This window comes from Anneissia japonica, unplaced genomic scaffold, assembly GCF_011630105.1.
Source record: "Anneissia japonica isolate Jap-2015-1 unplaced genomic scaffold, ASM1163010v1 scaffold288284_len1145801_cov181, whole genome shotgun sequence".
Lineage (NCBI taxonomy): Eukaryota > Metazoa > Echinodermata > Crinoidea > Comatulida > Comatulidae > Anneissia > Anneissia japonica.
In genome coordinates, this window is record NW_022712730.1 from 1,108,728 (window position 1) to 1,130,115 (window position 21,388).

The 21,388-nt window shown below is 34.6% G+C and overlaps 2 protein-coding genes and 1 long non-coding RNA gene across 7 annotated transcripts in view; 2 read left to right on the forward strand and 1 right to left on the reverse strand.

The window, feature by feature from the left end:
• The window catches only part of LOC117108160 (uncharacterized protein KIAA1211-like), a 30,815-nt gene extending 28,148 nt beyond the window's left edge, over window positions 1–2,667 (reverse strand). Inside the window, exon 1 of the mRNA XM_033250118.1 lies at window positions 2,504–2,667. The gene's annotated coding sequence lies outside the window, so the exon portion shown is untranslated. The remainder of the gene's footprint in view (window positions 1–2,503) is intronic.
• A 1,333-nt stretch (window positions 2,668–4,000) lies between these two features.
• Window positions 4,001–9,657, forward strand: LOC117108172 (UPF0462 protein C4orf33 homolog). Of its 5 annotated transcripts, none has more exons than XM_033250133.1 (6): window positions 4,001–4,266; window positions 5,034–5,237; window positions 6,030–6,087; window positions 7,424–7,475; window positions 8,007–8,194; window positions 9,125–9,657. In XM_033250133.1, exons 2-6 carry the CDS (start codon window positions 5,039–5,041, stop codon window positions 9,216–9,218), a joined length of 591 nt encoding a protein of 196 aa, XP_033106024.1. In that variant the 5' UTR covers window positions 4,001–4,266; window positions 5,034–5,038; the 3' UTR covers window positions 9,219–9,657. The 5 variants fall into 5 exon arrangements, with proteins under 5 accessions (XP_033106024.1, XP_033106021.1, XP_033106022.1 ...); XM_033250130.1 differs by having other exon boundaries at window positions 4,001–4,260; XM_033250131.1 differs by having other exon boundaries at window positions 4,001–4,221.
• A 4,568-nt stretch (window positions 9,658–14,225) lies between these two features.
• LOC117108124 lies at window positions 14,226–14,822 on the forward strand. The gene is made up of 2 exons (XR_004445332.1): window positions 14,226–14,454; window positions 14,729–14,822. It is a non-coding gene; the product is annotated as an uncharacterized LOC117108124 (long non-coding RNA).
• The last annotated feature ends 6,566 nt before the right edge of the window (window positions 14,823–21,388 follow it).

Here is a 21,388-nt window from a genome sequence, read left to right on the forward strand (position 1 = left end):
AGTTAAGTCACTTAACTTAAGTGACTTAATTCCTTTAACTAGCTATAATTGAGTGGTTCACGTCGAACTTTTAACTAGTTAAGTGGATGTATATCTAGATAAAAGTTCGACGTGAACCAAGCTATAGTGTGAAGTGTCTCTATTATTATCTTAATTTTATGCATGAAATATCAACATAAATCATTGCATTAAATGGGTCATAAATTTGTACATATTTTAAATGCCTGTCATTGTAACTTGTGAAATACAAGATAAAACAAATAGGTTGGTTTGTGAATGAAAGTCAAAAGCACAAAAATTCAGTGATAAAGTGTAGGTCTGTTTCAGAGGAGCCAGTGGGAGGTACACTATGGAGAAACAAGCTATGAGAGGGTAACTAAGTAGGTCAATATGAAGGTAGAAGAAAAGGAGCAACTTGCAAACTTTGAGGACAAATTTGTACTCTATTTGGTGCCTTGCCTAGCAGCCATATGTATCTGTCTCCCTCTGAGAAGCAGAGGCAGCACCAGAGAGGGTCCCAAGGTACACAGGACCCTGTCGCAAAAAAAACAAAAACTTGGACCCTATTGAAGAAGGTTTATAAAAGGTTTAACAAAATAATTTTTAGTCTGAAAGTGCTAATTCAAGGGATTTAGAGATGACTATTCTTAAAATTCGCTCCAAACACATACTAGAGGGAGATGAATAAAAGTAATGGTGCTATACACACAGCATACAAATAGCAAAATGTTTTCTTTTTTCGGTCAATCGTGGTCAAGTAGTTAAAAATCACAATATTTTGCGAATTAGCGCCCCTCAACTGATCATAGAGCCCCCCCCCATCTGCCCCTCATTTCAAGACTTCTAGATATGCCACTGATTTAGTCTGAAAATTATATTGTATACTGTAGAGCCCTGTTACACAACCTTTTTAGCCCACGACCGACCCAAATTATATGTGAAGCAGTCCGACGCGACCCATCGAACCCAAAGTGATTAAAACGTCTGTCGTTTTATATGTGCGAGGGATAGCGGGAAGAACCACCCACTTGATTCTTTTGTGAATTGATTAAAGCCCCATTCCCGGCAAAATTTCACTAAAAACTGACTTTTTTTAGAAAATATGCATTTGCATTACTCCAATTATTATAAATCATGGAAAAATATTGGCATGAATTTTAGTTTTACGCAAAAGAATAAAAAAAAATGAGAAATACAGACTATTTCTCATAAAATATTATCATTTTCTCGACGAATTCATCGTTACTAGGCAAATTCAGAGGTTGTAGATCGCATCCACTGGAATACTCTCGCTTTTATTTATACTTTATACAGTCAATAAAGTGTGCCCTCTCTAATGAGATTAGTTTTTGTACTTCGCATCTCGCACAATACGGTCGTTCGGTTAGGCTGAGAAATGTTTGTTTCAAAATCTCAGTCAGAATCAGTTTTTTAACAAATTTGAAATAATTCCTGTGAAATATTATATTCACAAGTGTCAATACTAGCAACGGAAAATATCATGTCGGCCGTTTTTATGTGTGATAACGGAACCTAAATCGAGGTAAGGCTAGACTTAGCCTAGCAGCATTGGATAGGCTAATGTTTTCGGCGCCTACGATATTTCTTCTCACGACCTATCGCAAAATCAACATGATAAATTCATCCGCATTTATTTTTTGTGTGGAACACAAAAAATCAAATTTCAGTCTTATTTTACATTTTTTTCATTCTTAGGAATGTCTAAATTCATTTAAACTAGCAATTCCGTATTATAAAATTATAAATCTTTATAACATTATACAAAAATTAGATTTTTCTTAAAAACTGAAATTTTGCCGGGAATGGGGCTTTAAAGGATATTATCACCCACAAAATCACTATGTAAAAGCCATAGAAATGAAAATATAACTTTAAATTACTTATTTAACAAATTCACGCAAGAAAAAAAAAGGGGGGGGGGGGAAAAGGTGATAATTCTACAATTGTTAAAGTTTTCGTTTGGCATGTTTCATCTTTGCTGGATTTTTCAAATTTGTTTTCGAAATTCGTAATTGATGTTCCTAAAAACAGAAGGGAGATCTGGAAGATGGCATAAAAATATCATCAAAAACCTGTTGGTTGCATGATGTTATTATATAAAAAAAAAAACCTGTTGGTTGCATGATGTTACCATATAAAACAACCTGTTGGTTGCATATAAAACAATCTACTAATTATTAATAATAATAGAATCTTGATTTGGTGTTCCCTTCGCCAGTAAATTGCAGCCTACACTAGAATTGTTTAACTAGCCTAGTTTTAGAATTTGAGCATCCCTAAAGCTATTCATCACCTCCGACAATGCATATTACCCGGGCTGAGAGAATCCCCAACCACACACTCCAGTAAAGCGCTGGGCACTTACAGTACATTCATCAAACCTTTTGATAATTGATACAATTTATTTCATCAATACAAAATTACTTCAGCTTCATAATGATATGCTATTAAAACAGCTAAATAGTAACTCTTTCATACTAACCTAGCAAATGAAGGTGAAAACCATTCCTAAAAATGTATTAAATCCTTCGTCGAAATTTCACCATTTACAACAATACATCAGAAGAAAACATCAACCTGTTGTCTTCCAAACAATTCCAATTCTCCAGACACAAACACACGACGTACGGCGGCGTACCTGCTGTTTGCATGCAGTGCAAGATGCAGTGATGCAGTATATTAGTTTTATAGAGGGCGGTAGACAATAAATATAGAGGCTCAGAGGTGTAAACATGCAAATGTTTCGTACGGGAAAAAAATCGCGTACGGTACGTTGTTGCTCTGTAACTCCAAGATTGGAGTGATTTTTGCGTATACTGGTACTATAGGCATAGTAAAATACCCGATATCGGGATTTATTAAAAAAGAAAAAAGTCTTTAAAAATGTTCCATCAGGAAACGACACATAAACTTGCTGAAGTATATAATTTCCCCCAATAATATTAATAACAATCATTATTCATCAAAGCGCTGGACAGTAGGATAAAATGATGTATGCATACACAATCGCTGGAAATAATAATAATAATAAATTTAAAAAATAAATAAAAAGGAACACCGGATGGAGCCTGGGATAAATTTACTGGTTCTATTAAAAAAAAGTTTATATATCAGTAGTATCTTTATTCACATCAATATAAAATATATACATAAGGTTGTCCATTGCAGTTGAGAAACTGAATTGTGAAACTAAGTTGTTAAATTTGTTAACTATTAAAATAAAAATTACAAGACCCATACAAAGGATGTAGACCTAAAACACTGAATTATCACAGAAAACAGGCCTATACAAATAGACACTGGTTACTTTCACAAAAATTTTATGATAACAAAAGGTCAAATAATGAACAAAACTCATTACATCAAAAGTAAAGTAGTATCATATCAAAGGTTACAAATTACGCAAAACAAAAAGCGAAAAAAAAAAAAAAAAAAAAACCCGACAACGAGACGATTGGAATTTCGGGGCAGATAGGGCCTATATGCTAGGCGAGTTAGCAATTTATTGTAAAACGTCGGTAGTAAGGACTTACATCGCCGATATTTCTCTCTCTCTCACTATAATACAAATTCTTCTTACTTGGGCTTTTTTTTAGAACAAATAAAATAGTCGTGTTTGTTTACAGCATTGTGACAGCTTCACATGTGTGCGTGAAACCTCTGCCCCCTCCTTCCCCCCACCCCGGCTTTCCAACCAAGAGTCCAGATAAGCATACTATGTAAGGGCGGAAAAAATATACAGTATAGACCTACTCATATTATGTCCAATAAGCAGTATACTGCTTATGCTGACGTAATATGATATTATTTTTTAATTATTATTTTCCCGCCCTCGCATAGGGCCTAGAAGTGGAAAGGACTTAGTCTATTCAAAGAGTAAAACTGCAAGAGGTCTGACTGCTCTGATTTTGTATGCACGAAAGAACGTTCAAAGTACTGAACAAAATAGGGGGCGCCCTACACATAATTTAGAAACTCATTCCGTACGATCAAAGACCACGCCCCTCCTTCTTGGAAGTACAGTACAGTCAAAGATACTAGACTTTAGGATTGCGTTCCGACGAATCCCCGGCAGTCGGACCTCTTGCAGTTTTAACTGTCTGTTTGGTCTATCTGCTCACGCTGTAAAGATGGTTCATTAGCTTACGATCATGATATGGCCGCTGATTTTCACTGTTAAGTACAACCATTATGCCTCTAGTAAGCCTAGCCTACACACCAGTACACATACAAGCAGTGATAAGTGTTGCGTATTTTTGTGTTTCATAAAAATTTAAAAAAAAGCCTGGGATCTAGGCCCCCACCCCCTTCTTAGGCGGCTCTCATCATCGACACCACCAATCATTTAGGCCTAGTATAAGGATACAAATGTAACTAACAAGAATAGATAGATCTGTTTCCCATCCAGGCCCAGTGGCGTATCTAGAAGTCTTGAAATGGAGGGGGGGTGGGAGTATGTGGGCGTGGGAGTGTGTGGTCAAGTGGGGGTGGGGGCTTGATTATCAGTTGAGGGGCGCTAATTCGCAAAATAGCCTATAGGGTGATTTTTAACTACTTGACCATGATTTTTTTTGGGGGGTGAGGGGGCCCGCAAGAAATTTTTGGGGAACATGTGCATCCCCTAGATACGCCACTGTTCCCATCAACTTAATAAATTGTACTAGAGAAGGGCCACCCCATCTCAGTCCCGCCACGGGTGGAGCTGAACTCCCCCACCCCTTTTGGCTACCAACCTTTTGAATACCAACAGGGACACTCATCAGATGAAATATCTTACAAATCTTTGGATGATACCATAATGTCATTAGGTGTTCACTAGTTTCCCCAATATTTTCCCCAAATTGTTGTTTTTGCTATATAAAAAATAATTTTTGTTTTAGTTTTAATTAAATACATATATTTGATTTTTGGCAGGGGGTAGGGGGAACAAAAATTTTACCAGGGCTCCCTCCTACACATTCCCCACTCTTCTTTTCCATATCTATAACATTTTTAATCATTTTTTTCATTAGGAATAATGAATGACATATCATTTAAAATCAAGCACTGCTGGGATGGTACACCGGTTTCCCATGATGCAGTGCAAATACGTCTATCAGTTGGTGCCGAAAGTCCAGACAGTTTGCAGTTGACGGTGAAAGCACCATTCTTCAATGATCCTGCACCCCCTGGTTTCAAAGTGGGAGGGGCCCAGGAACAGCTGTGGGATTATGAAGGTATCTAATTTGCATATCTGATGATGAAGGTATTGATTGAATTTCCAAGAGGGACCACTGGCGTAACAATGAGTCACAGGGCCAAGAAAGTGGGGTCTATGCATGTTAGTAGTCGGTAACGAGGGGCTCTTTCACAGTGGAATATCAAACAGAAGAGTGCAGTAGTGTGTTTTTTTGTTTTTTTTTTGGTGTTTATATATCATGATCTAGTGGGGCACAACTGTGGGCCCACTTTTTAAAATTCCTGAATCTACCACTGATATCATATCATTATTTGGTCGTTACAACATTTAGAAAACAATGACAAATATGATTTTAAAACGAGCACATCTAAAATTCCAAAATGGGATTGGCTTCCGGGACCTAAAAAGGACCCAAGTTTGGCCCTAGTGTTACGCCACTGGATAAACTATCTAGATTGTCATGCATACAATTGCACCAAAAATATATGTTATTAAATTTCTTTCAGGAAAAACTTTAGATAGTATAACACATACTCAAAGTATCGAAATGCACGCCATCGTGTCGGGATTCAATATTTCAACATTAATTATATCATCAGGAATCAATGGAAATGAAAGCTTTGTTGTTACAAAATAATATTCATTCCATACTCACCCTTTCCCTTTCATTTTACTCTTCCTAAATGCTATCATCTCCCAATTCTCTTATCTCCTCCATGAAATCAAATGCAATTTCTGATTAGACGAATCTTACTAAAGATTTATGCTTATTTATATTAGTATAATTATTATTTAACAAATTTCCTGAACACATTTTTTTTATTTTCAGTTGTTGAAGCATTTATTCTGGGTGAAAAGGATCGATATTTGGAGGTTGAACTAAGCCCGTAAGTTATTGTACAAAAGAGGTTTCAGTTAGGGATAGTTGTATTTATTTTGACATGGGGGTGGTGAACAATAGTATCAAACTTTTTTTTTAACTTGTTTTATGAATTTTGTAAGTAATGAACTGTAGTTGTTTACTAATTTATTATAAATCTGGTATTAAACTAGTTAGTTTTTCAAAGGTGGTATTTTTGGTAGTTAAATTTCACACACACACACACACACAGATCTATAAGTGGGAAAGATTTAATAGGGGGAATGAGGTGATATGCTCAGCAAGTTTTCACTCAAGTTGGGAAGATGTAAACTATTTATGGGAAGGTGTGGGTTCTTACCCCACCCCCTGACAAGCCACTGATTGGATGTATAATGCCTGTGATACAATGTTCACAATTTAAAAAAACATAATCCAGCATACTGCTTATGTGGACCATAATACGAGTATACAGTATTAAATTTAAGTAGTAGTAGTAGTGGTAGTGATGGTGGTGGTGGTGGTAGTGGTAGTAGTGGTGGTGGTGGTGGTAGTAGTAGTAGTAGTAGTAGTGGTAGTAGTAATGGCACTACTAGCAAGTAACTTCAATACAGTAGAACCCCTATCCCCTATTACGGGGGACAACTTTGGGACCAAAAAAACTGTCTCCTTAATAGGGGTGGCCCATGAATAGTAGCCCGATTGTCGTGAAATTATCCCCTTAATAGGGGTTTTTGGCATGATGTTTCATACAATGATGACATACATTCTTTATAATCTAATTTTGTATTGATATCAATAGAATTAGAATTAATTCATAGTGATAATTTGTAATGCTAATACATTACAATTCACTAAATATATGTAATCAGCATAAATTTTATTAAAACTTAGTTGTATATGCTCCCAATATTATTTTATTATGCAATATGTTAATGACCAAATATTTTGAGCTTTCAATTGGATGCATGTAGCATGAATAGATTAACGACTTAAAAAAGAGTGAATGTTATGGATTAGAATGATAATCCTATATGAAAGTATATGAAAAACAAATACGAAATCCCCATGATTAACGGTTAAAATTATTTTATACGAGGGAGAGAATTTTGGTTTGGTAATTTGCTCAAAAGGTGTCAAAATATAAAGTTGTATGAATTTGTCTTATGTTGAGACTGCTTTTTTTTTTTTTAGAAAAAAAAAGAGTCCCTTTTAATAGGGTTAAATATGTATTGATTTGACCATTTGGCACACTCAGAAAGTATCCCAGTCCCCTAAATAGGAGTGTCCCAAAGGAGGGGTTCTACTGTATTTAATTTTATTTACAGTTGTAAAAGATACAAGCATTTGTCTTACTGTTGTAGGCATGGATGTTATTTGGTTCTGATGTTGAATGGGTGTCACAGCTTATGGAAGGTACAGTACATTGATAAATAAAGCTATATTTACACTGGACACGACGACATATCATCACGTCATTTATATTCATCATCAAGAGGGTGCTTTTGATTACACGATGACGGTGGGACGTACAAAGTAATGACGTCACTAAAAGTCATCGGCACATGCAAGAATGTTCAGCTCTTGTAGCATGGATTCTAAGACGCAATTTGGACAAATCTATGCAGAGAACGTAAGATGCCTGGTAGGGCAGTCACGCGAGTGATTCTATTCTAGCATCTCGTCGTCGCACAAATAAAACACTCCCTACTGAGCGCATTTTTAACGTGTTGTCATGTTGTTATTGTGTCTAGTGTAAATGTAGCATAAGTTGTTAACCATTCTGGAAAATGATTTTAGATCAATGTTAAAGGTAATCAAGGTAACCAAACAATACCCTTCTCAAATAATATGGATATTCTCCTTAGTATCACCTTAAACTTATCACCTGTATTTCACAGTACTGTAGTATTTCATATAGAATTTAACGTTTCTTCACCACTACAGGACAAGCTACCCCTGACTTTTTCGTCTGAGATACACAGCAACAACACATGGACAGGCCAGGCCTTTATTCCATTAACCTACATACCTCCAGGCCCTCATAAATTCAATGCTTTCGCTATCCATGGTGTCGGGAGTACCTACGAGGCTCTGTATCCAGCTCCACCGGGAATGTACGACACACCTGATTTGTGAGTCACATATTCTAAACTTCTGATAAATTTTATCGCAAATTATTTATTTTGATGTTATATTGTGTGTGAAGCTTGATCAGATTATCAAATATTCTTTGACAAAAAACTTTTTATGCCCATATATGGTGAAGATGTGCCTATAATTATATGGTCATGATGTGCCTATAATTATATGGTCATGATGTGCCTATAATTATATGGTCATGATGTGCCTATATACAGCCATGATGTGCCTATATATGGTGAAGATGTGCCTATATATGGTCATGATGTTCCTATATATGGTCATGATGTGATGTCATCATGACCATATGATGGGCTGAGAGGTATTGTTCCTGCTTCTTGTGCTTAAGACCCCGGTTCAAACCCAGCCAGCGTTGGGTTTTAATTCAATTGGTAGTAAGAACACTTGACTCATCAAATAACCCTCATAATTGAGAGTTGGACCAGTTAAGGACAATGTTTTTAAATGCAGTCTGAACACTTGGCTTCTTGAATAACCCTCATAATTGAGAGTTAGGCCGGTTAACGACAATGTGTGTATCCGTTTGTGTCTGTTATGTTGAGTTTGGGTGGCGCTACATTGCAGCTGTTGCCAGGGGGTCCCTAGGGGCCTTGCTGGAATTTCCGACTTCCAATTTGAATGAGGACCAATAAAGAATTATTATTATTATTGTTATTATTATTATGACCGTATTTAGGCATGTCTTATGTTTGTCAAATAAAATGGACAAGGCTTTATTTCAATTAATTTCAGCTGCCTTTCCTTAAACTCATTACTACTAGTTCAAGTCATTTACTTTTGGGAAATATTTTGTCAAATGTGATGTCACATGCCTAAATATGGTCATGATGACTATATGGGCATAGCTGTGCGATGATGATGGCAGACGTCAGTAACTAGTTTCTCTTCATCCCCTTTCACAGCCACAGACTCCATCTATTCCAAGATCTTCCTCAAGATTTTCTACCTCATGAACACATAGCATCTGAATGGTCATCTTTATTTACATCACTATAGCAACAAGTTTGTGTTATATCGAAACAAACCAATCACAGGAGACAGTACTAATTAAAGAACATAATATATTGTATTACAATGGTTTTATTGGTCAAGCCACTGCAGTACTCTGTGCAAGGCAGTGCATGTAGTTGTATAATATTGTAGTAAAAATATATAAAAAACAGAATATAAATTTGATATTTTAATAGTACAAACCAATTACAGGGGACAGTGCTGTACTAATTCATGCAATATACTGTACTACTGAATATTGCAATTGTTTTTATTGGTCAAGCCATTGCAGTACTACGTTTGTGTAAGCCATTACATGTAGTTGTATAATAGTAAAAATACACAAAAACAGTATAAAAAATTTGACATTTTATTTTTAATAGGCCTACATATTATTACATCATGCATAAAATAAAGAGCACTTAGTTTTAGGTAAAAATGTGATTAAAATATTGTCCATAAATGTTGTTCACCATTTCAAGTATATTAGTTATTAATAATTATTTGTTAAATAAAATTATAAGGAATTCCCAAAGCTAACACACTATTTTATTATGATGTTAGTAAAAAGTGTTAAAAATATATACACTGCAGTATAACACACACAAGTGACAACTTGATAAAGTCCCAGCTAAAATGAAATTGCAAAAATTAATTGATTTATAGTACAGTAATACAAAAATCTATAAATTTGCTGGCATAAATTTAACAAATATTATAAAAACTATATAATTATCTGCTAATAAATATAAACAAATGTATAGCTGAAAGCTACAACACTCATACAAAGGTTCTTCATAGGTCTGAGCCATCTCCTCTCAAGTATGGCAATAGAGGGAATCGGCAATTGGCGTCACGTGACCTAACTTGTTGGATAACAATCGACTGACACAGTGGTATTTTACAAGGAGATTGCTGTTGTGGCCGTCCCTTGTTATTGCTGTAAAGATCATCATAATTACCAGTAAACTAGACAAAACTGATTGAAAAATTTGCCTTAATGGTTTGCTAATGCTAATCAACGTCCGGGCCAGTTTATTCGAATCGGTATACAATTATAACGACCAGCATCCTCTGACCTATTGACACAGTCAAACCCAGCACACGGAATTTACTCCTCAAGAAGAAGCATGCACATGGTTAGAGCCATGCACATGGTTTGTGCTTTAAAAAGTGGTCTTAAAATCTCTGAATTTGACAAAATATAGGTATGTTTTGGCTGTGAAAACAATGTCATTTTAAAGAAGGTATTTTACAGATTTGAAGGATACACAATTCAGCTGGATTGAAGGTTTGGTTAATCTGTATTTCATTATTTAAAGCTAGGCCCAACTACCATTTTGGAAGCCTCATTTTTAGAACTGAAGCCAGAGATACTGCTGCTTAATATCAGAGCCTGATAAACAACCATTGTTTGGAAAGGAAGCTTGGCCTTCTAAAAGAAGCTTGGCTTTGTTATCTGATCAACACATTGCATTGTTTTGGATAGGCCAGTAAATTTTATTTGTGGTTAAATTTGCTATAATTTAATATCAACTATGACGAACAGTAAACGTAAATTGAGCAAGGCTCCTACAACTCCAAATTCATCTCCAAAATCTAAGTCAGTATCATCGATGAGTCCCAAGTCTGCCTCTCTTTCAGTAGCCACAACTTGTGCTCTGAAAACATTTAATGGAAAATTGCTGGAATGCTCCCTATGTCTATGCGAGTTTCACCCAGAATGTGTAGGTGTAAATACATTTGGAAGAAGACCTGCAATATGGTTTTGCTCGATATATAAGAAACTTCCTTCTAAAATTGCGGATTTGAAATCTTCTATCAATGACCTTGATTGTGGCCGCCGACAAATTAGACTGGAGAATGATTATCTAAGTGGCTTATGGCCACTGTTAATGCACAAATGTTACGTAATGCAACTCAGACAAAGCCAACAGAAAATAATAGCAACAGCATTAATCACCAGTCGGACGGTAGACCAGCACCACCTAGTGACAAGAAACCATTGCAAACACTCTTAGTTGGAGACTCAATTATTAAGCATATTGCAGAGAAGGGCCTGGATCAAACTAAAGTTACTTGCTTCAGTGCCAGCAGCTAGAATCAATGATATAAAGGACACACTAAAAACTGAAAATTTGGATAATTATAAAGCTGTCGTATTGCATTGTGGCACAAATAATTGTGTTAATGACCAACAAGTAAACAGCGCACCACAAGAATATCAATCACTGATACGGGAAATCAAAGCTAAAGCACCTGCTACCAAAATAATTGTATCGAACATCTGTCTAAGAGTAGACAAATATGAACATCAGGCAAGAGTAGAAAACCTTAACAAGAGCTTAAAGAGCATTGCAGAAAAGGAAGCATGCCAAATTGTAGATAATGACTGCAACTTTAAATTTGCAAATAGCGAATGGGATAAAGCAAGTGGTCTTCACCTTACCAGATACGGAACACGAAAACTGATTAACAACATTAACAACGTATACAAGATAATTAGTGATCAGAGAAGAAAGCCTGAGAACAACACAGTGACTAATAAAGAAACAAGGAAGCATCACTATACAAATTGGAACTTGCACGTTAAAGTCTGCTACTACTGTGGTGAACATAACCATGCAACAAAGCACTCTAGACATGGACAACCTCTCCGCTGTAGATCATGTAACGCAATGGGACACAAGCAAAATCAAGGACTATGCAGATACCCACCATTGGCAATGAAGAAAATGCCGAACCTGAAATAAACAGGGATTTGCAGTTTTGTAAATTTTTGTATATAAATGAGAATGTTAATATGTCTTGTAAAATATCTTATGATAATAATAATTATAATAGTTTAAATGATATTAACAATAATATATATAACATACTTTATGATGAATATGACACTACGATGAAATATGAAAGAATCTCAAAAAATTCTCCTAAAGATAAACCGGATGTCAAAAATTCAAACTTAGTTAAATATTCTACTAACAATAATGTTCATAAACTAAAACGGAAGAAGTCTAGAAGGGCTGAAAATCAAGTAAATTTTGCCTTTATTAATATTAGAGGAATTAAAAGCAAAAAAGCAGAAATCGAATCATTTATTTACAAGAACACTATCAGCATATTTGGTTTAGTGGAAACCTTTTTAAAAAATAATGATTCTATGAACTTTAAAGGATATAATTGGATTGGCAAAAATAGAAGTAAAAATTTTAAAAAATCACAAGGAGGTGTTGCCTTCATCATAAAGAAAATGTTAAAATTCTAGACGATAACCTCTTGGATACACAAAGTGACAATTTAGAATGATTCTGGATAAAAGTGCAGCTTGGCAATGATGTTGATAATATTTACAATATTGGTATCTGTTATTTCCCATGTGAAGGATATAATCGACAACTTACAGAAGAATTACGTACTACCATGTTAACAGAAACATTAATTCTACAAAACAATGATGAAAATGCAAAAATTATCATTCTTGGGGACTTTAATAATAATAATAATAATAATAATAATAATAATAATAATAATAATAATAATAATAATGTAGTTTTATATAGCACACAAATCCATCTAATGTAAGATGCTCAGGGCGCTTGAAATGGTCATGTAGGTGACATTAACTTTAATGGTCAAAGTCTTATCGATTTTTGTGAGAATAGTGAATTGATTATGCTAAATGGTAGTGAGAAATGTAATGGTACATACACTAGAACACACAAAGATCAAGTAAGTGTTGTTGATTACGTACTAGTTTCAGATAATCTGTACAAATCAATACATGAGTTCCTAATCGATGAGTATGGTCTACTGTATTTAATTTAGGTAGTGACCATAATCTGCTAATTTTGACAATTAAGATACCCCAATTCTCTGATCCAACCCATGAAATCAAATCTGAAAAAATAATTTGGAATGCTCCACAAGATTGGAATGAATTTAAAGGCAAAATTCATGAGGCATTCAAGGATTGGGAACCAAGTGAATTAAATGCGAACGAAGCTTGGGAAGAATGGAAAAACATAGTGCTTTGTGTAGCAACAAATATATTAGGACAAAAGAAAAAGAAAGTTAATTATAAAGCTTGGTTTGATAAAGAGATCGAAGAGTCCATTGAACAGCGGCAATTAGCATGTAGAAGGCACCGTCAGTATTTAAAGACAAAAAACAATCCAGAGTTTAATGCAAATTACTGTCAAACACTGTGGGAAGAGTATCAAAATAAACGCAAATACTGTAAAGGTATAATTAAACAAAAAAATTATATAAAAACGAGTTGAGAGATATTCCCACATAATGGAAAAGGGTGGGGCACAAACAAAATATTTTTGGACAAAATTAAAAGGAAAACAACATCCTAGAAAAATTAACTCCTTAATTATTCCTGGAACTAATACAACAACTTCAGATCCGGTAATCATGAAAGAAGCACTAAAGATGCATTTTGGTAATATTAATGAAATTTGGGAAGAGACTGAGATATTTAACGGTCACATGTTACTCAAGAGAACCCATTAGTATATTTAGATAAGATAAATATATCATATGAAGATGAGATTTTTGCTATTTCTGACTCTAAAAACAATAAGAGTCCAGGAGTAGATTCAATTACGTATGAAATTATTAAAAAATGGTGGAGATGGTATGGCCTCTTCACTATTTAAGTTGTTTTCTAGGTTAGTTGTAATTGAGTCTGCCCCTGACAAGTGGAATGAAGGTACTATTATCCCATTATATAAAAAAGGAAATAAACATGATCTGAATATTATAAAGGCATTACCCTTAATTCATGCGTGGCTAAAATTTACAACAAAATTATTGCTTTATATATATATCCTCTTTTCTGGAAGAACAAAACATTTTAACAGAGGTACAGGAAGGTTTCAGAATGAAAAGAAGTTATTTTTAATGATATTAAATCTGATGTTTTTAAAACTAAGGAAGGAGTTAAGCAAGGTTGTCCACTTTCACCTATCTTATTTTCTATATATATATAAATGAACTTAACAAAATCATTAAAAAAAGAAAATTAGGAATTTATATTTCCAACACACAAATTGGAAATTTATTTTGGGCCGATGATGTTGTTTTAATAGGTGAAAACGAACATGACCTTGTGAACTACTCTTAGATGCAGCTGCAAAGTTCTCAGTACTCTGGAAACTTAAGTTTAATTTAGAAAAATCACAAGTATTAATTGTTGGCCAAAGAGTAAATAAGCTGAGAAAATGGAAATTAGGTTTGTTTGTTTGTTTGTTTGTTTAATTTATTTCTCCACACACATGAACATATTAACATACATAACAAAAGCTTAATAGTAAAACCAACTAAGAATAATAGTACATTACAGAATAAGTGTGTGGAAGGAGGAGAATAAAACTTTAAGCCGTGGCCACCAGTTAAAAATATATAGAAATCCAAAAATATAAACACAAAATAAATATATATATATATACACATATGCATATACATACATATACATACATACACATACATACACACAATAGTAATAGGTAATAACCTTATAAGTGAAACAGATAAATACAAATATCTCGGTACAATTATATCAAGAAAAAACAATGATAATGATCATATTGAAGAGGTTATCAAAAAAGGAAATAAAGTAATTGCCTATATCAAGTCAATTATCGATGGCCAAGAAGACTTCAACAGGATATACTATGGCGAATTATTGTACAATACAATAAACTATGCATGTCCTGTTTGGGTCCCGGGCAGTAAACAGTTAACCAAGTTGAAAACCTGCAATATCAGATGGCTAAAATGATCCTGAAAGCACCAAGGAATGTTGCCAATGAAGTTTTACTTGGTGACTTAGGGTGGCAATCTATGGAAACGATTCAAAACAAATTTAGAATAAAATATTTTGATAGGCTTAAAACTATGGATGAGGATAGATTGCCTAGACTACTATGTAAATAACTTATGGAGGTTAGATCACTTGCACGATGGAAATGGATCGATAACATTAAAGCATTATTAGACAAATATGATCTAATGATATATATAATATGGAACCACAAAATACTCAGTGGATAAAATCTTTTAGTAATATGATCTCAGATAACAATAATAAAGAATGATTTCAAAAAGCAACTAAAAAATCATCACTGAAGGATTACATTAAATACAAAAATATACCAAATTTAGAATACTACCTTTTGGACAAATTGAATTTTAAAGGTACACATTTAAAGTTTAAAGCTAGAACTAATGTTCTAGATCTTGAAGGCAGAAAACGGGCATGGTCAGATACGCACTCGGGCCATTGTATTATTTGCAAAAAAAGAAAATTAGAAACGGTCGACCATTTTCTATTTGATTGTGAAGGTCTATCCTCCATAAGAAATGCATGTTTTGAGAATTTGAAAACTAACTTGTGTAAAATTAATAGGTACTTTTGGGACATTTTCTTAGAAGGTTCATGTGAATTTAGGCACCACTTACTTTTAGATAATATTTTTGATGCATACCAGAATAATGAAATTTGTAAGATATTTTATAACCATTGTAAAACATATTTAACAAAAGCATTGACTGAAAGAACTGAACTAATGAAAAACATTACCACCAATATTTAATTTTTATGTTATTTACTGTACTTATTAACTTATATTTTTGTCATTTTTATTTATTTATTTATTTACTTTATATTCTGTAATTGAATTCTCTATTTTTTTTTCTATCCTTTTTTTTTTGTACATTAAGTGTTTTTTCTTTGCTCATTTATCTTTTCAATAATTCATTTTTATATATTGTCAGTTGTTGTTTTGTAAATGTTGTAGGCCTACGGGTCGAACCTCTCCTGCGCGAGAGTGTTCCTCTGTTATAAAAGAGAGAACCAATAAATCTTATCTTATCTTATCTTATCAAGAGGGCCGGATGCGAATTTTTTTTTTCGTGAAGAGCCAAGCATACGGAGACATATAAAGCGCTCTGATTGGCTAATGATAAGATGACATAATCGCACTTTTGTTTGACAGTCGCTAGGTATCTCGCACACTCGTCAGAGCAATGCGGCTGGCGATTTTTTTTTTCGTGAAGAGCCAAGCATAGGGAAACATATAAAGCGCTCTGATTGGCTAATGATAAGATGAAATCATCGCACAAGTTGGCACAAGAGTCAACCAACTCGCACTCGAATACGGATACGGTGCGTGAGAGCGATAAATAACTACCCTACTACCAAACTTTACTACTACTAGGGCTTAGACCCAGGCCTATTGTCTACAGCTCTCCAATACTTAAAAATATTATAATTATAATTTTAAAATTATAATGTTATACTTGACTAACAGCAAACTTGGCAATGTGAGATGCCCCCTTTCTTTATTATGCTTAAATTATTGGTTGTAATTTTTTTTGTTTTTTTTTTGTTACCATTTTAATTTTTCTATTTTGTAGTTTTATATGATGTTACAACATTTTAACTGTCTAGTCTTTTATTATAGGCCCCTATAATCTTTTTTTAATGAATATTATGTAACCCAAGTAAAATGCAATTGTGGTCTTTGGCCACCTTATATTATTGTTTGAGATGTGATGTTTGAATAAATAAAGTAATATTTTTACATATCAACCAACCTACAAATAAGTATCAACCCAGGTTTTTTTGATAAAAAAATTTCTTGCTGATGTTGTTATATCATGACATAATAAGTGGATGCACAGTACAGCACAAGTAAATACTTGAATCTGGTGGTTTTTTTTTTTAGGTTTATGAAATGATACCACACAGTGGGAGTTTGGCCTTTTGGGATGCTTCTGGATGGAACGCTGACTGATAGACATTGCTAATAGCAACCATCTCATCACTACCTTCAACACAGCCAATTCCAGATGAATGCCTAACCAAAATACATGAGCAAATATACAAAGTAAAAAGCCAGATGTTGTCTATACATGTCAAAATAAGTTTAGAACATTTAGGAAATACACAGTTGGATAATGGAAGGTTGTGCGAAGAGAACATTGTACTGAAAATGTACTGAGTACATCTTGAAAGCGAAAAGAAAGTCTCCCATAACCTAGTGTATACAGAAAACCAAAACCTTGAAAAAACTTATTCTTTTAAGTCAAAAAATGTAAATTACACTCTTGCCAAATAATAGTAATAGTTTAAACAGTACCACTTCGGAAAAATAGGTATTGCATTATTTATTTTAAAAATAGATAAAGTTTGTGATTGTACTAATGGTCACACATCTGTATTTGTTAGCTAATATTTACAAACACAATTAAGGGTTGCCTTAATTTATTAGCTGTGAATTATCTCTGTTAATTCACACTTTATTATATCATTTATAAGCTGGTTTTATTATTTATAATTCGAGAAAAAAAGAGAACAATAAAGAAAAATAACTTAACAGAAATAATATTATTGACTATTTTATAATTTACTTGCTTCAATTTTTTTCAGATGTGCAATTTTGTGCGAGTGTAATTGCACAAAATAGAGAGCAATATATATTGTACAGTAGTGAAGAAAGTTGATTTTCCAGCTTAGATTTATACATTTAAAATACAGATACAAATACCAACAATATACGTTATATGTTTAATAAAAATAGACACCATCAATAAATAATATTCATACTGCACAGATTCAGAGGAAGAAAAGATAAATTGAAGTGGTTCAATACACTAACTTTTATTGATAATTATTATTAGATTACTGTTGCTGTCGTGAATACTAAATTTTGACAGCTTTACTATCACTATACACTATTTGTATATCTGTTGACTACTGTTAACAGACATATAGACAGGTAAGTAAAGGAAAGACTTTTCGAATAATAATACTGTGCCTTGTTTAGTGAACTTATTTTTGTAGAAGAATTATTTAGCAAAATGATTTTGCCAAAAGCAAAGTGAAGGACAAATTGAAAATAAAATTTTCATTGATATGAATTAAAACAAGTGTTGTAATGAGATTGATAAATGCATTAAATTGATCTAATTTGTGGATATTTCAGGGGAGTGACAGCCATAATAAAAATATGTAACACTTTTATGTTTTTCTAAAATTTCTATTTTTCGTCGGGGAGGTTGCGTTAACTATTCGAAATCGCTATTTAAACAAGGTACAGTATAACATATCTTGCCTAAAAGTCTGTGATCCCAGGGCCTACTGACTCTAGGCCTACTATTAGACCCTCTATGTAAACGACCTCGTTTGTACTCATAGTAGGCCCTAACAGTGTTTTCTAGGCCAATTGGTAGCAGTGGGTATTAGAGTTGTATGATCAGCGGTGAATATGGTAGCCTACTAAGTGCTGTTCTCAATATTGTAATCTGTTACACGTATAAAAATCTAGCTTACTCGGCGCGTTGTATGTGCATGGATTGTTTTGTTGGCGTGTATCGCAACCACATTGCTCTGACCATTTTAACCTCTTGCTCTGACGAGCGTGCGAGATACCTAGCGACTGTCAACAAAAGTGCGATTATGTCATCTTATCATTAGCCAATCAGAGCGCTTTATATGTCTCCGTATACATGACCGCGCCGTAAAATACACCAATCTTTCGAAATTTCAACCTCGTTTTCGTCTTTTCCAACAACAAACGACAAGAACAGCTTCGTTCACCCCCACTTCCAGAGGCAACAATAATCGCTTGCCCATCAATTCACTCCACATAACTTCATGCTACAACAATAACAAATAACAGCTATTACCCTCATCCTACATCTGATAACTTCCGTAACTTCCAATAGTATAACTTCCATAACTTCCGATAGTCAATATCTATCGTTCTATATCTGGCCGTCCCGTAAGATTTCTCTACTGCAAACATGCTACAACTACATTACCTCCGTGTTCTCGAACTGAATTTTATCATTCCTAACCTCATTCTCGAACTACATTCCAATCCACTGTTCACTACATTCCAGTGCTGACCACATTAATTCACAGGTAAGTCCTACTCTTTTCATACAAACTCGTAAAAGCCTGGACCCCACCCTACAAAGAGGATTTTTGTCCTTTACTGGTCTAAATAATGCTATAAAACCAAATATGTTTGAAAACGTCTCTGTGAGTCTGCACCGTATTCGTTGGGTGGGAGCACTTATTTGGGAAATTTATTTATTTATTTTTTTTAAACAGCGGCGTTTGCTACAAAAGGGAGTCCTCCCGAACCATAAACCCCCTGGATACGGGCCCTTAAAGGGTCAAAGGGATGCACGGGCCCCGGCCGCCTCGAACATTCCCGAACATTGGACCCCCTCGGGCAAATCTTGGCCCCATTCCTAGTAAGAAAGAACATACGAGAGCTAGAATAATAATACGGTAGTTATTCGGGTATAAATAATGTTATTTAGACAGTGTATTATATGGACGTCCCGATGGACGTACAGTACGCATAAGCTTAAAGATTATACAACCAATATCAATTAATTTAAAAATATTATAATTATAATTGGGGGGGGGGCGGCGCAATTTTCTACTCTCTTTCCCCCGGGCGCCAAAACCTCTAGCTACGCCACTGCAGATAGCTACAGTACTACAAACGCAATCATATAATTTGAAATCAAATTCCTGAAAATAACACATATTTTTATTGGTACATTATTTTGTTTTTAAAAGTAGCCCTATGTCAGTATCATTGATTTCCATACCACTTATTATAGGCCTATCTGCATTGTCCCACCGACCAGCCACATCTTCACAATCGCTAAATTTATTCTACCAATTACGGTAGTATTTCTGCTCATACGCTCTTCTCTTCGCTAACATTCTCTTTGGCACTGCATTCGTCCCGCCATCAACTAAATTCCACCACGCTTGTTATTTATACAGTACCGTATCATATTTTACTCAATTTTTAATAACCTACATAAATTAAACTTTTAAATGCGTTGTATTTATGATAACCATCGGTCGGCCTCTCAGCATTCCACATTTGTAGTAAAGGCTGGAATATTTAAACGAGGCCTGTGTTGTTTTTAAAAGAAAATATACTAGTCCTATATTTTCAAATGTACTGAGTATTCGGTACATTTCCACGTCAGGTAGGGGAAAATTACACCTATACATGTTTCTCCTGACGCAAATCCAGTTATTGTCTATTATTCCATCACGACAATAACAATTACTATCAACACTGCAGTACCCGCTGCTTGCTTGGACTCGAATTCAACCCTGGCCATCAGGCGCAAGATCGGTGGTCTAGAGGTATGATGCCAGGCGAGTGATCTGGAGATCGTGGGTTGGAGTCCAACCCGAGAACAACTTGCGATTTTTTTAACAGTTGTTTTCAAATGTACTGAGTATTGTACATTTCCACGTTAGGTAGGGCAAAATTACACCTATACAGTCCTATAATAGATATACATATTTATTCACTCTTACTTCATTTCCCCCATTTTGTATTATTCTACCATTATTCATAATATTGAGCAAAAAAACAACACACCCCTTCTAATTTTCAGTCAAAATAATGGCCCAAAACAACGACATGGACTTGTTGTATCATCTGCTTAAACACATTGGACCATCTACATCACAAATACCCAAGATGCAATAAATTTACCGATGTTCAGTGTCTTACCAGATGGTTCGACACAAGCAAGACCTGCCCATTTTGCAGATACGAGTATTTGGATTTAGAAGTTGAAATCTTACGTCACGGACAACGCGCAATTCACATCAATTACAATAGTCCTCCCTAATGAATTTGACTTCTATAGCTAAGGTGACAGACATCATAATTTCAATGGAGAAAGGCATCATAAACAAGATGATAACAATGTATCTGTAGGCCTGTGTCACAGAGAGCCATTCAAGATTATCGAGCTTCTCTCAGCACACGACAATCAAACCGTTGTCTTATAAACGCTGATACACTGAGACGCTGATACACTGAGACGCTGATACACTAGGACGTTGATACGCTGAGACAAAGATGACGTCATTGAAATTCACCGCAAAGTCATAATGCACTGAGTGGAATCGAAAGTGCAGGGTTCTCAAGTACTACGGAACGTCCGTAGTTTAAATACAGAAATTGCCCAATTACGGACCTCCTACCTCAACGAAACTCATACCATAGGTCCTTTATATATTGGAAAGATCATATCTTGATGTTGCGTCGAACAACAAGTGGGATTTAAGGAAAAAAAGCAACTTTTATAACCAGATTTTAGCCGCT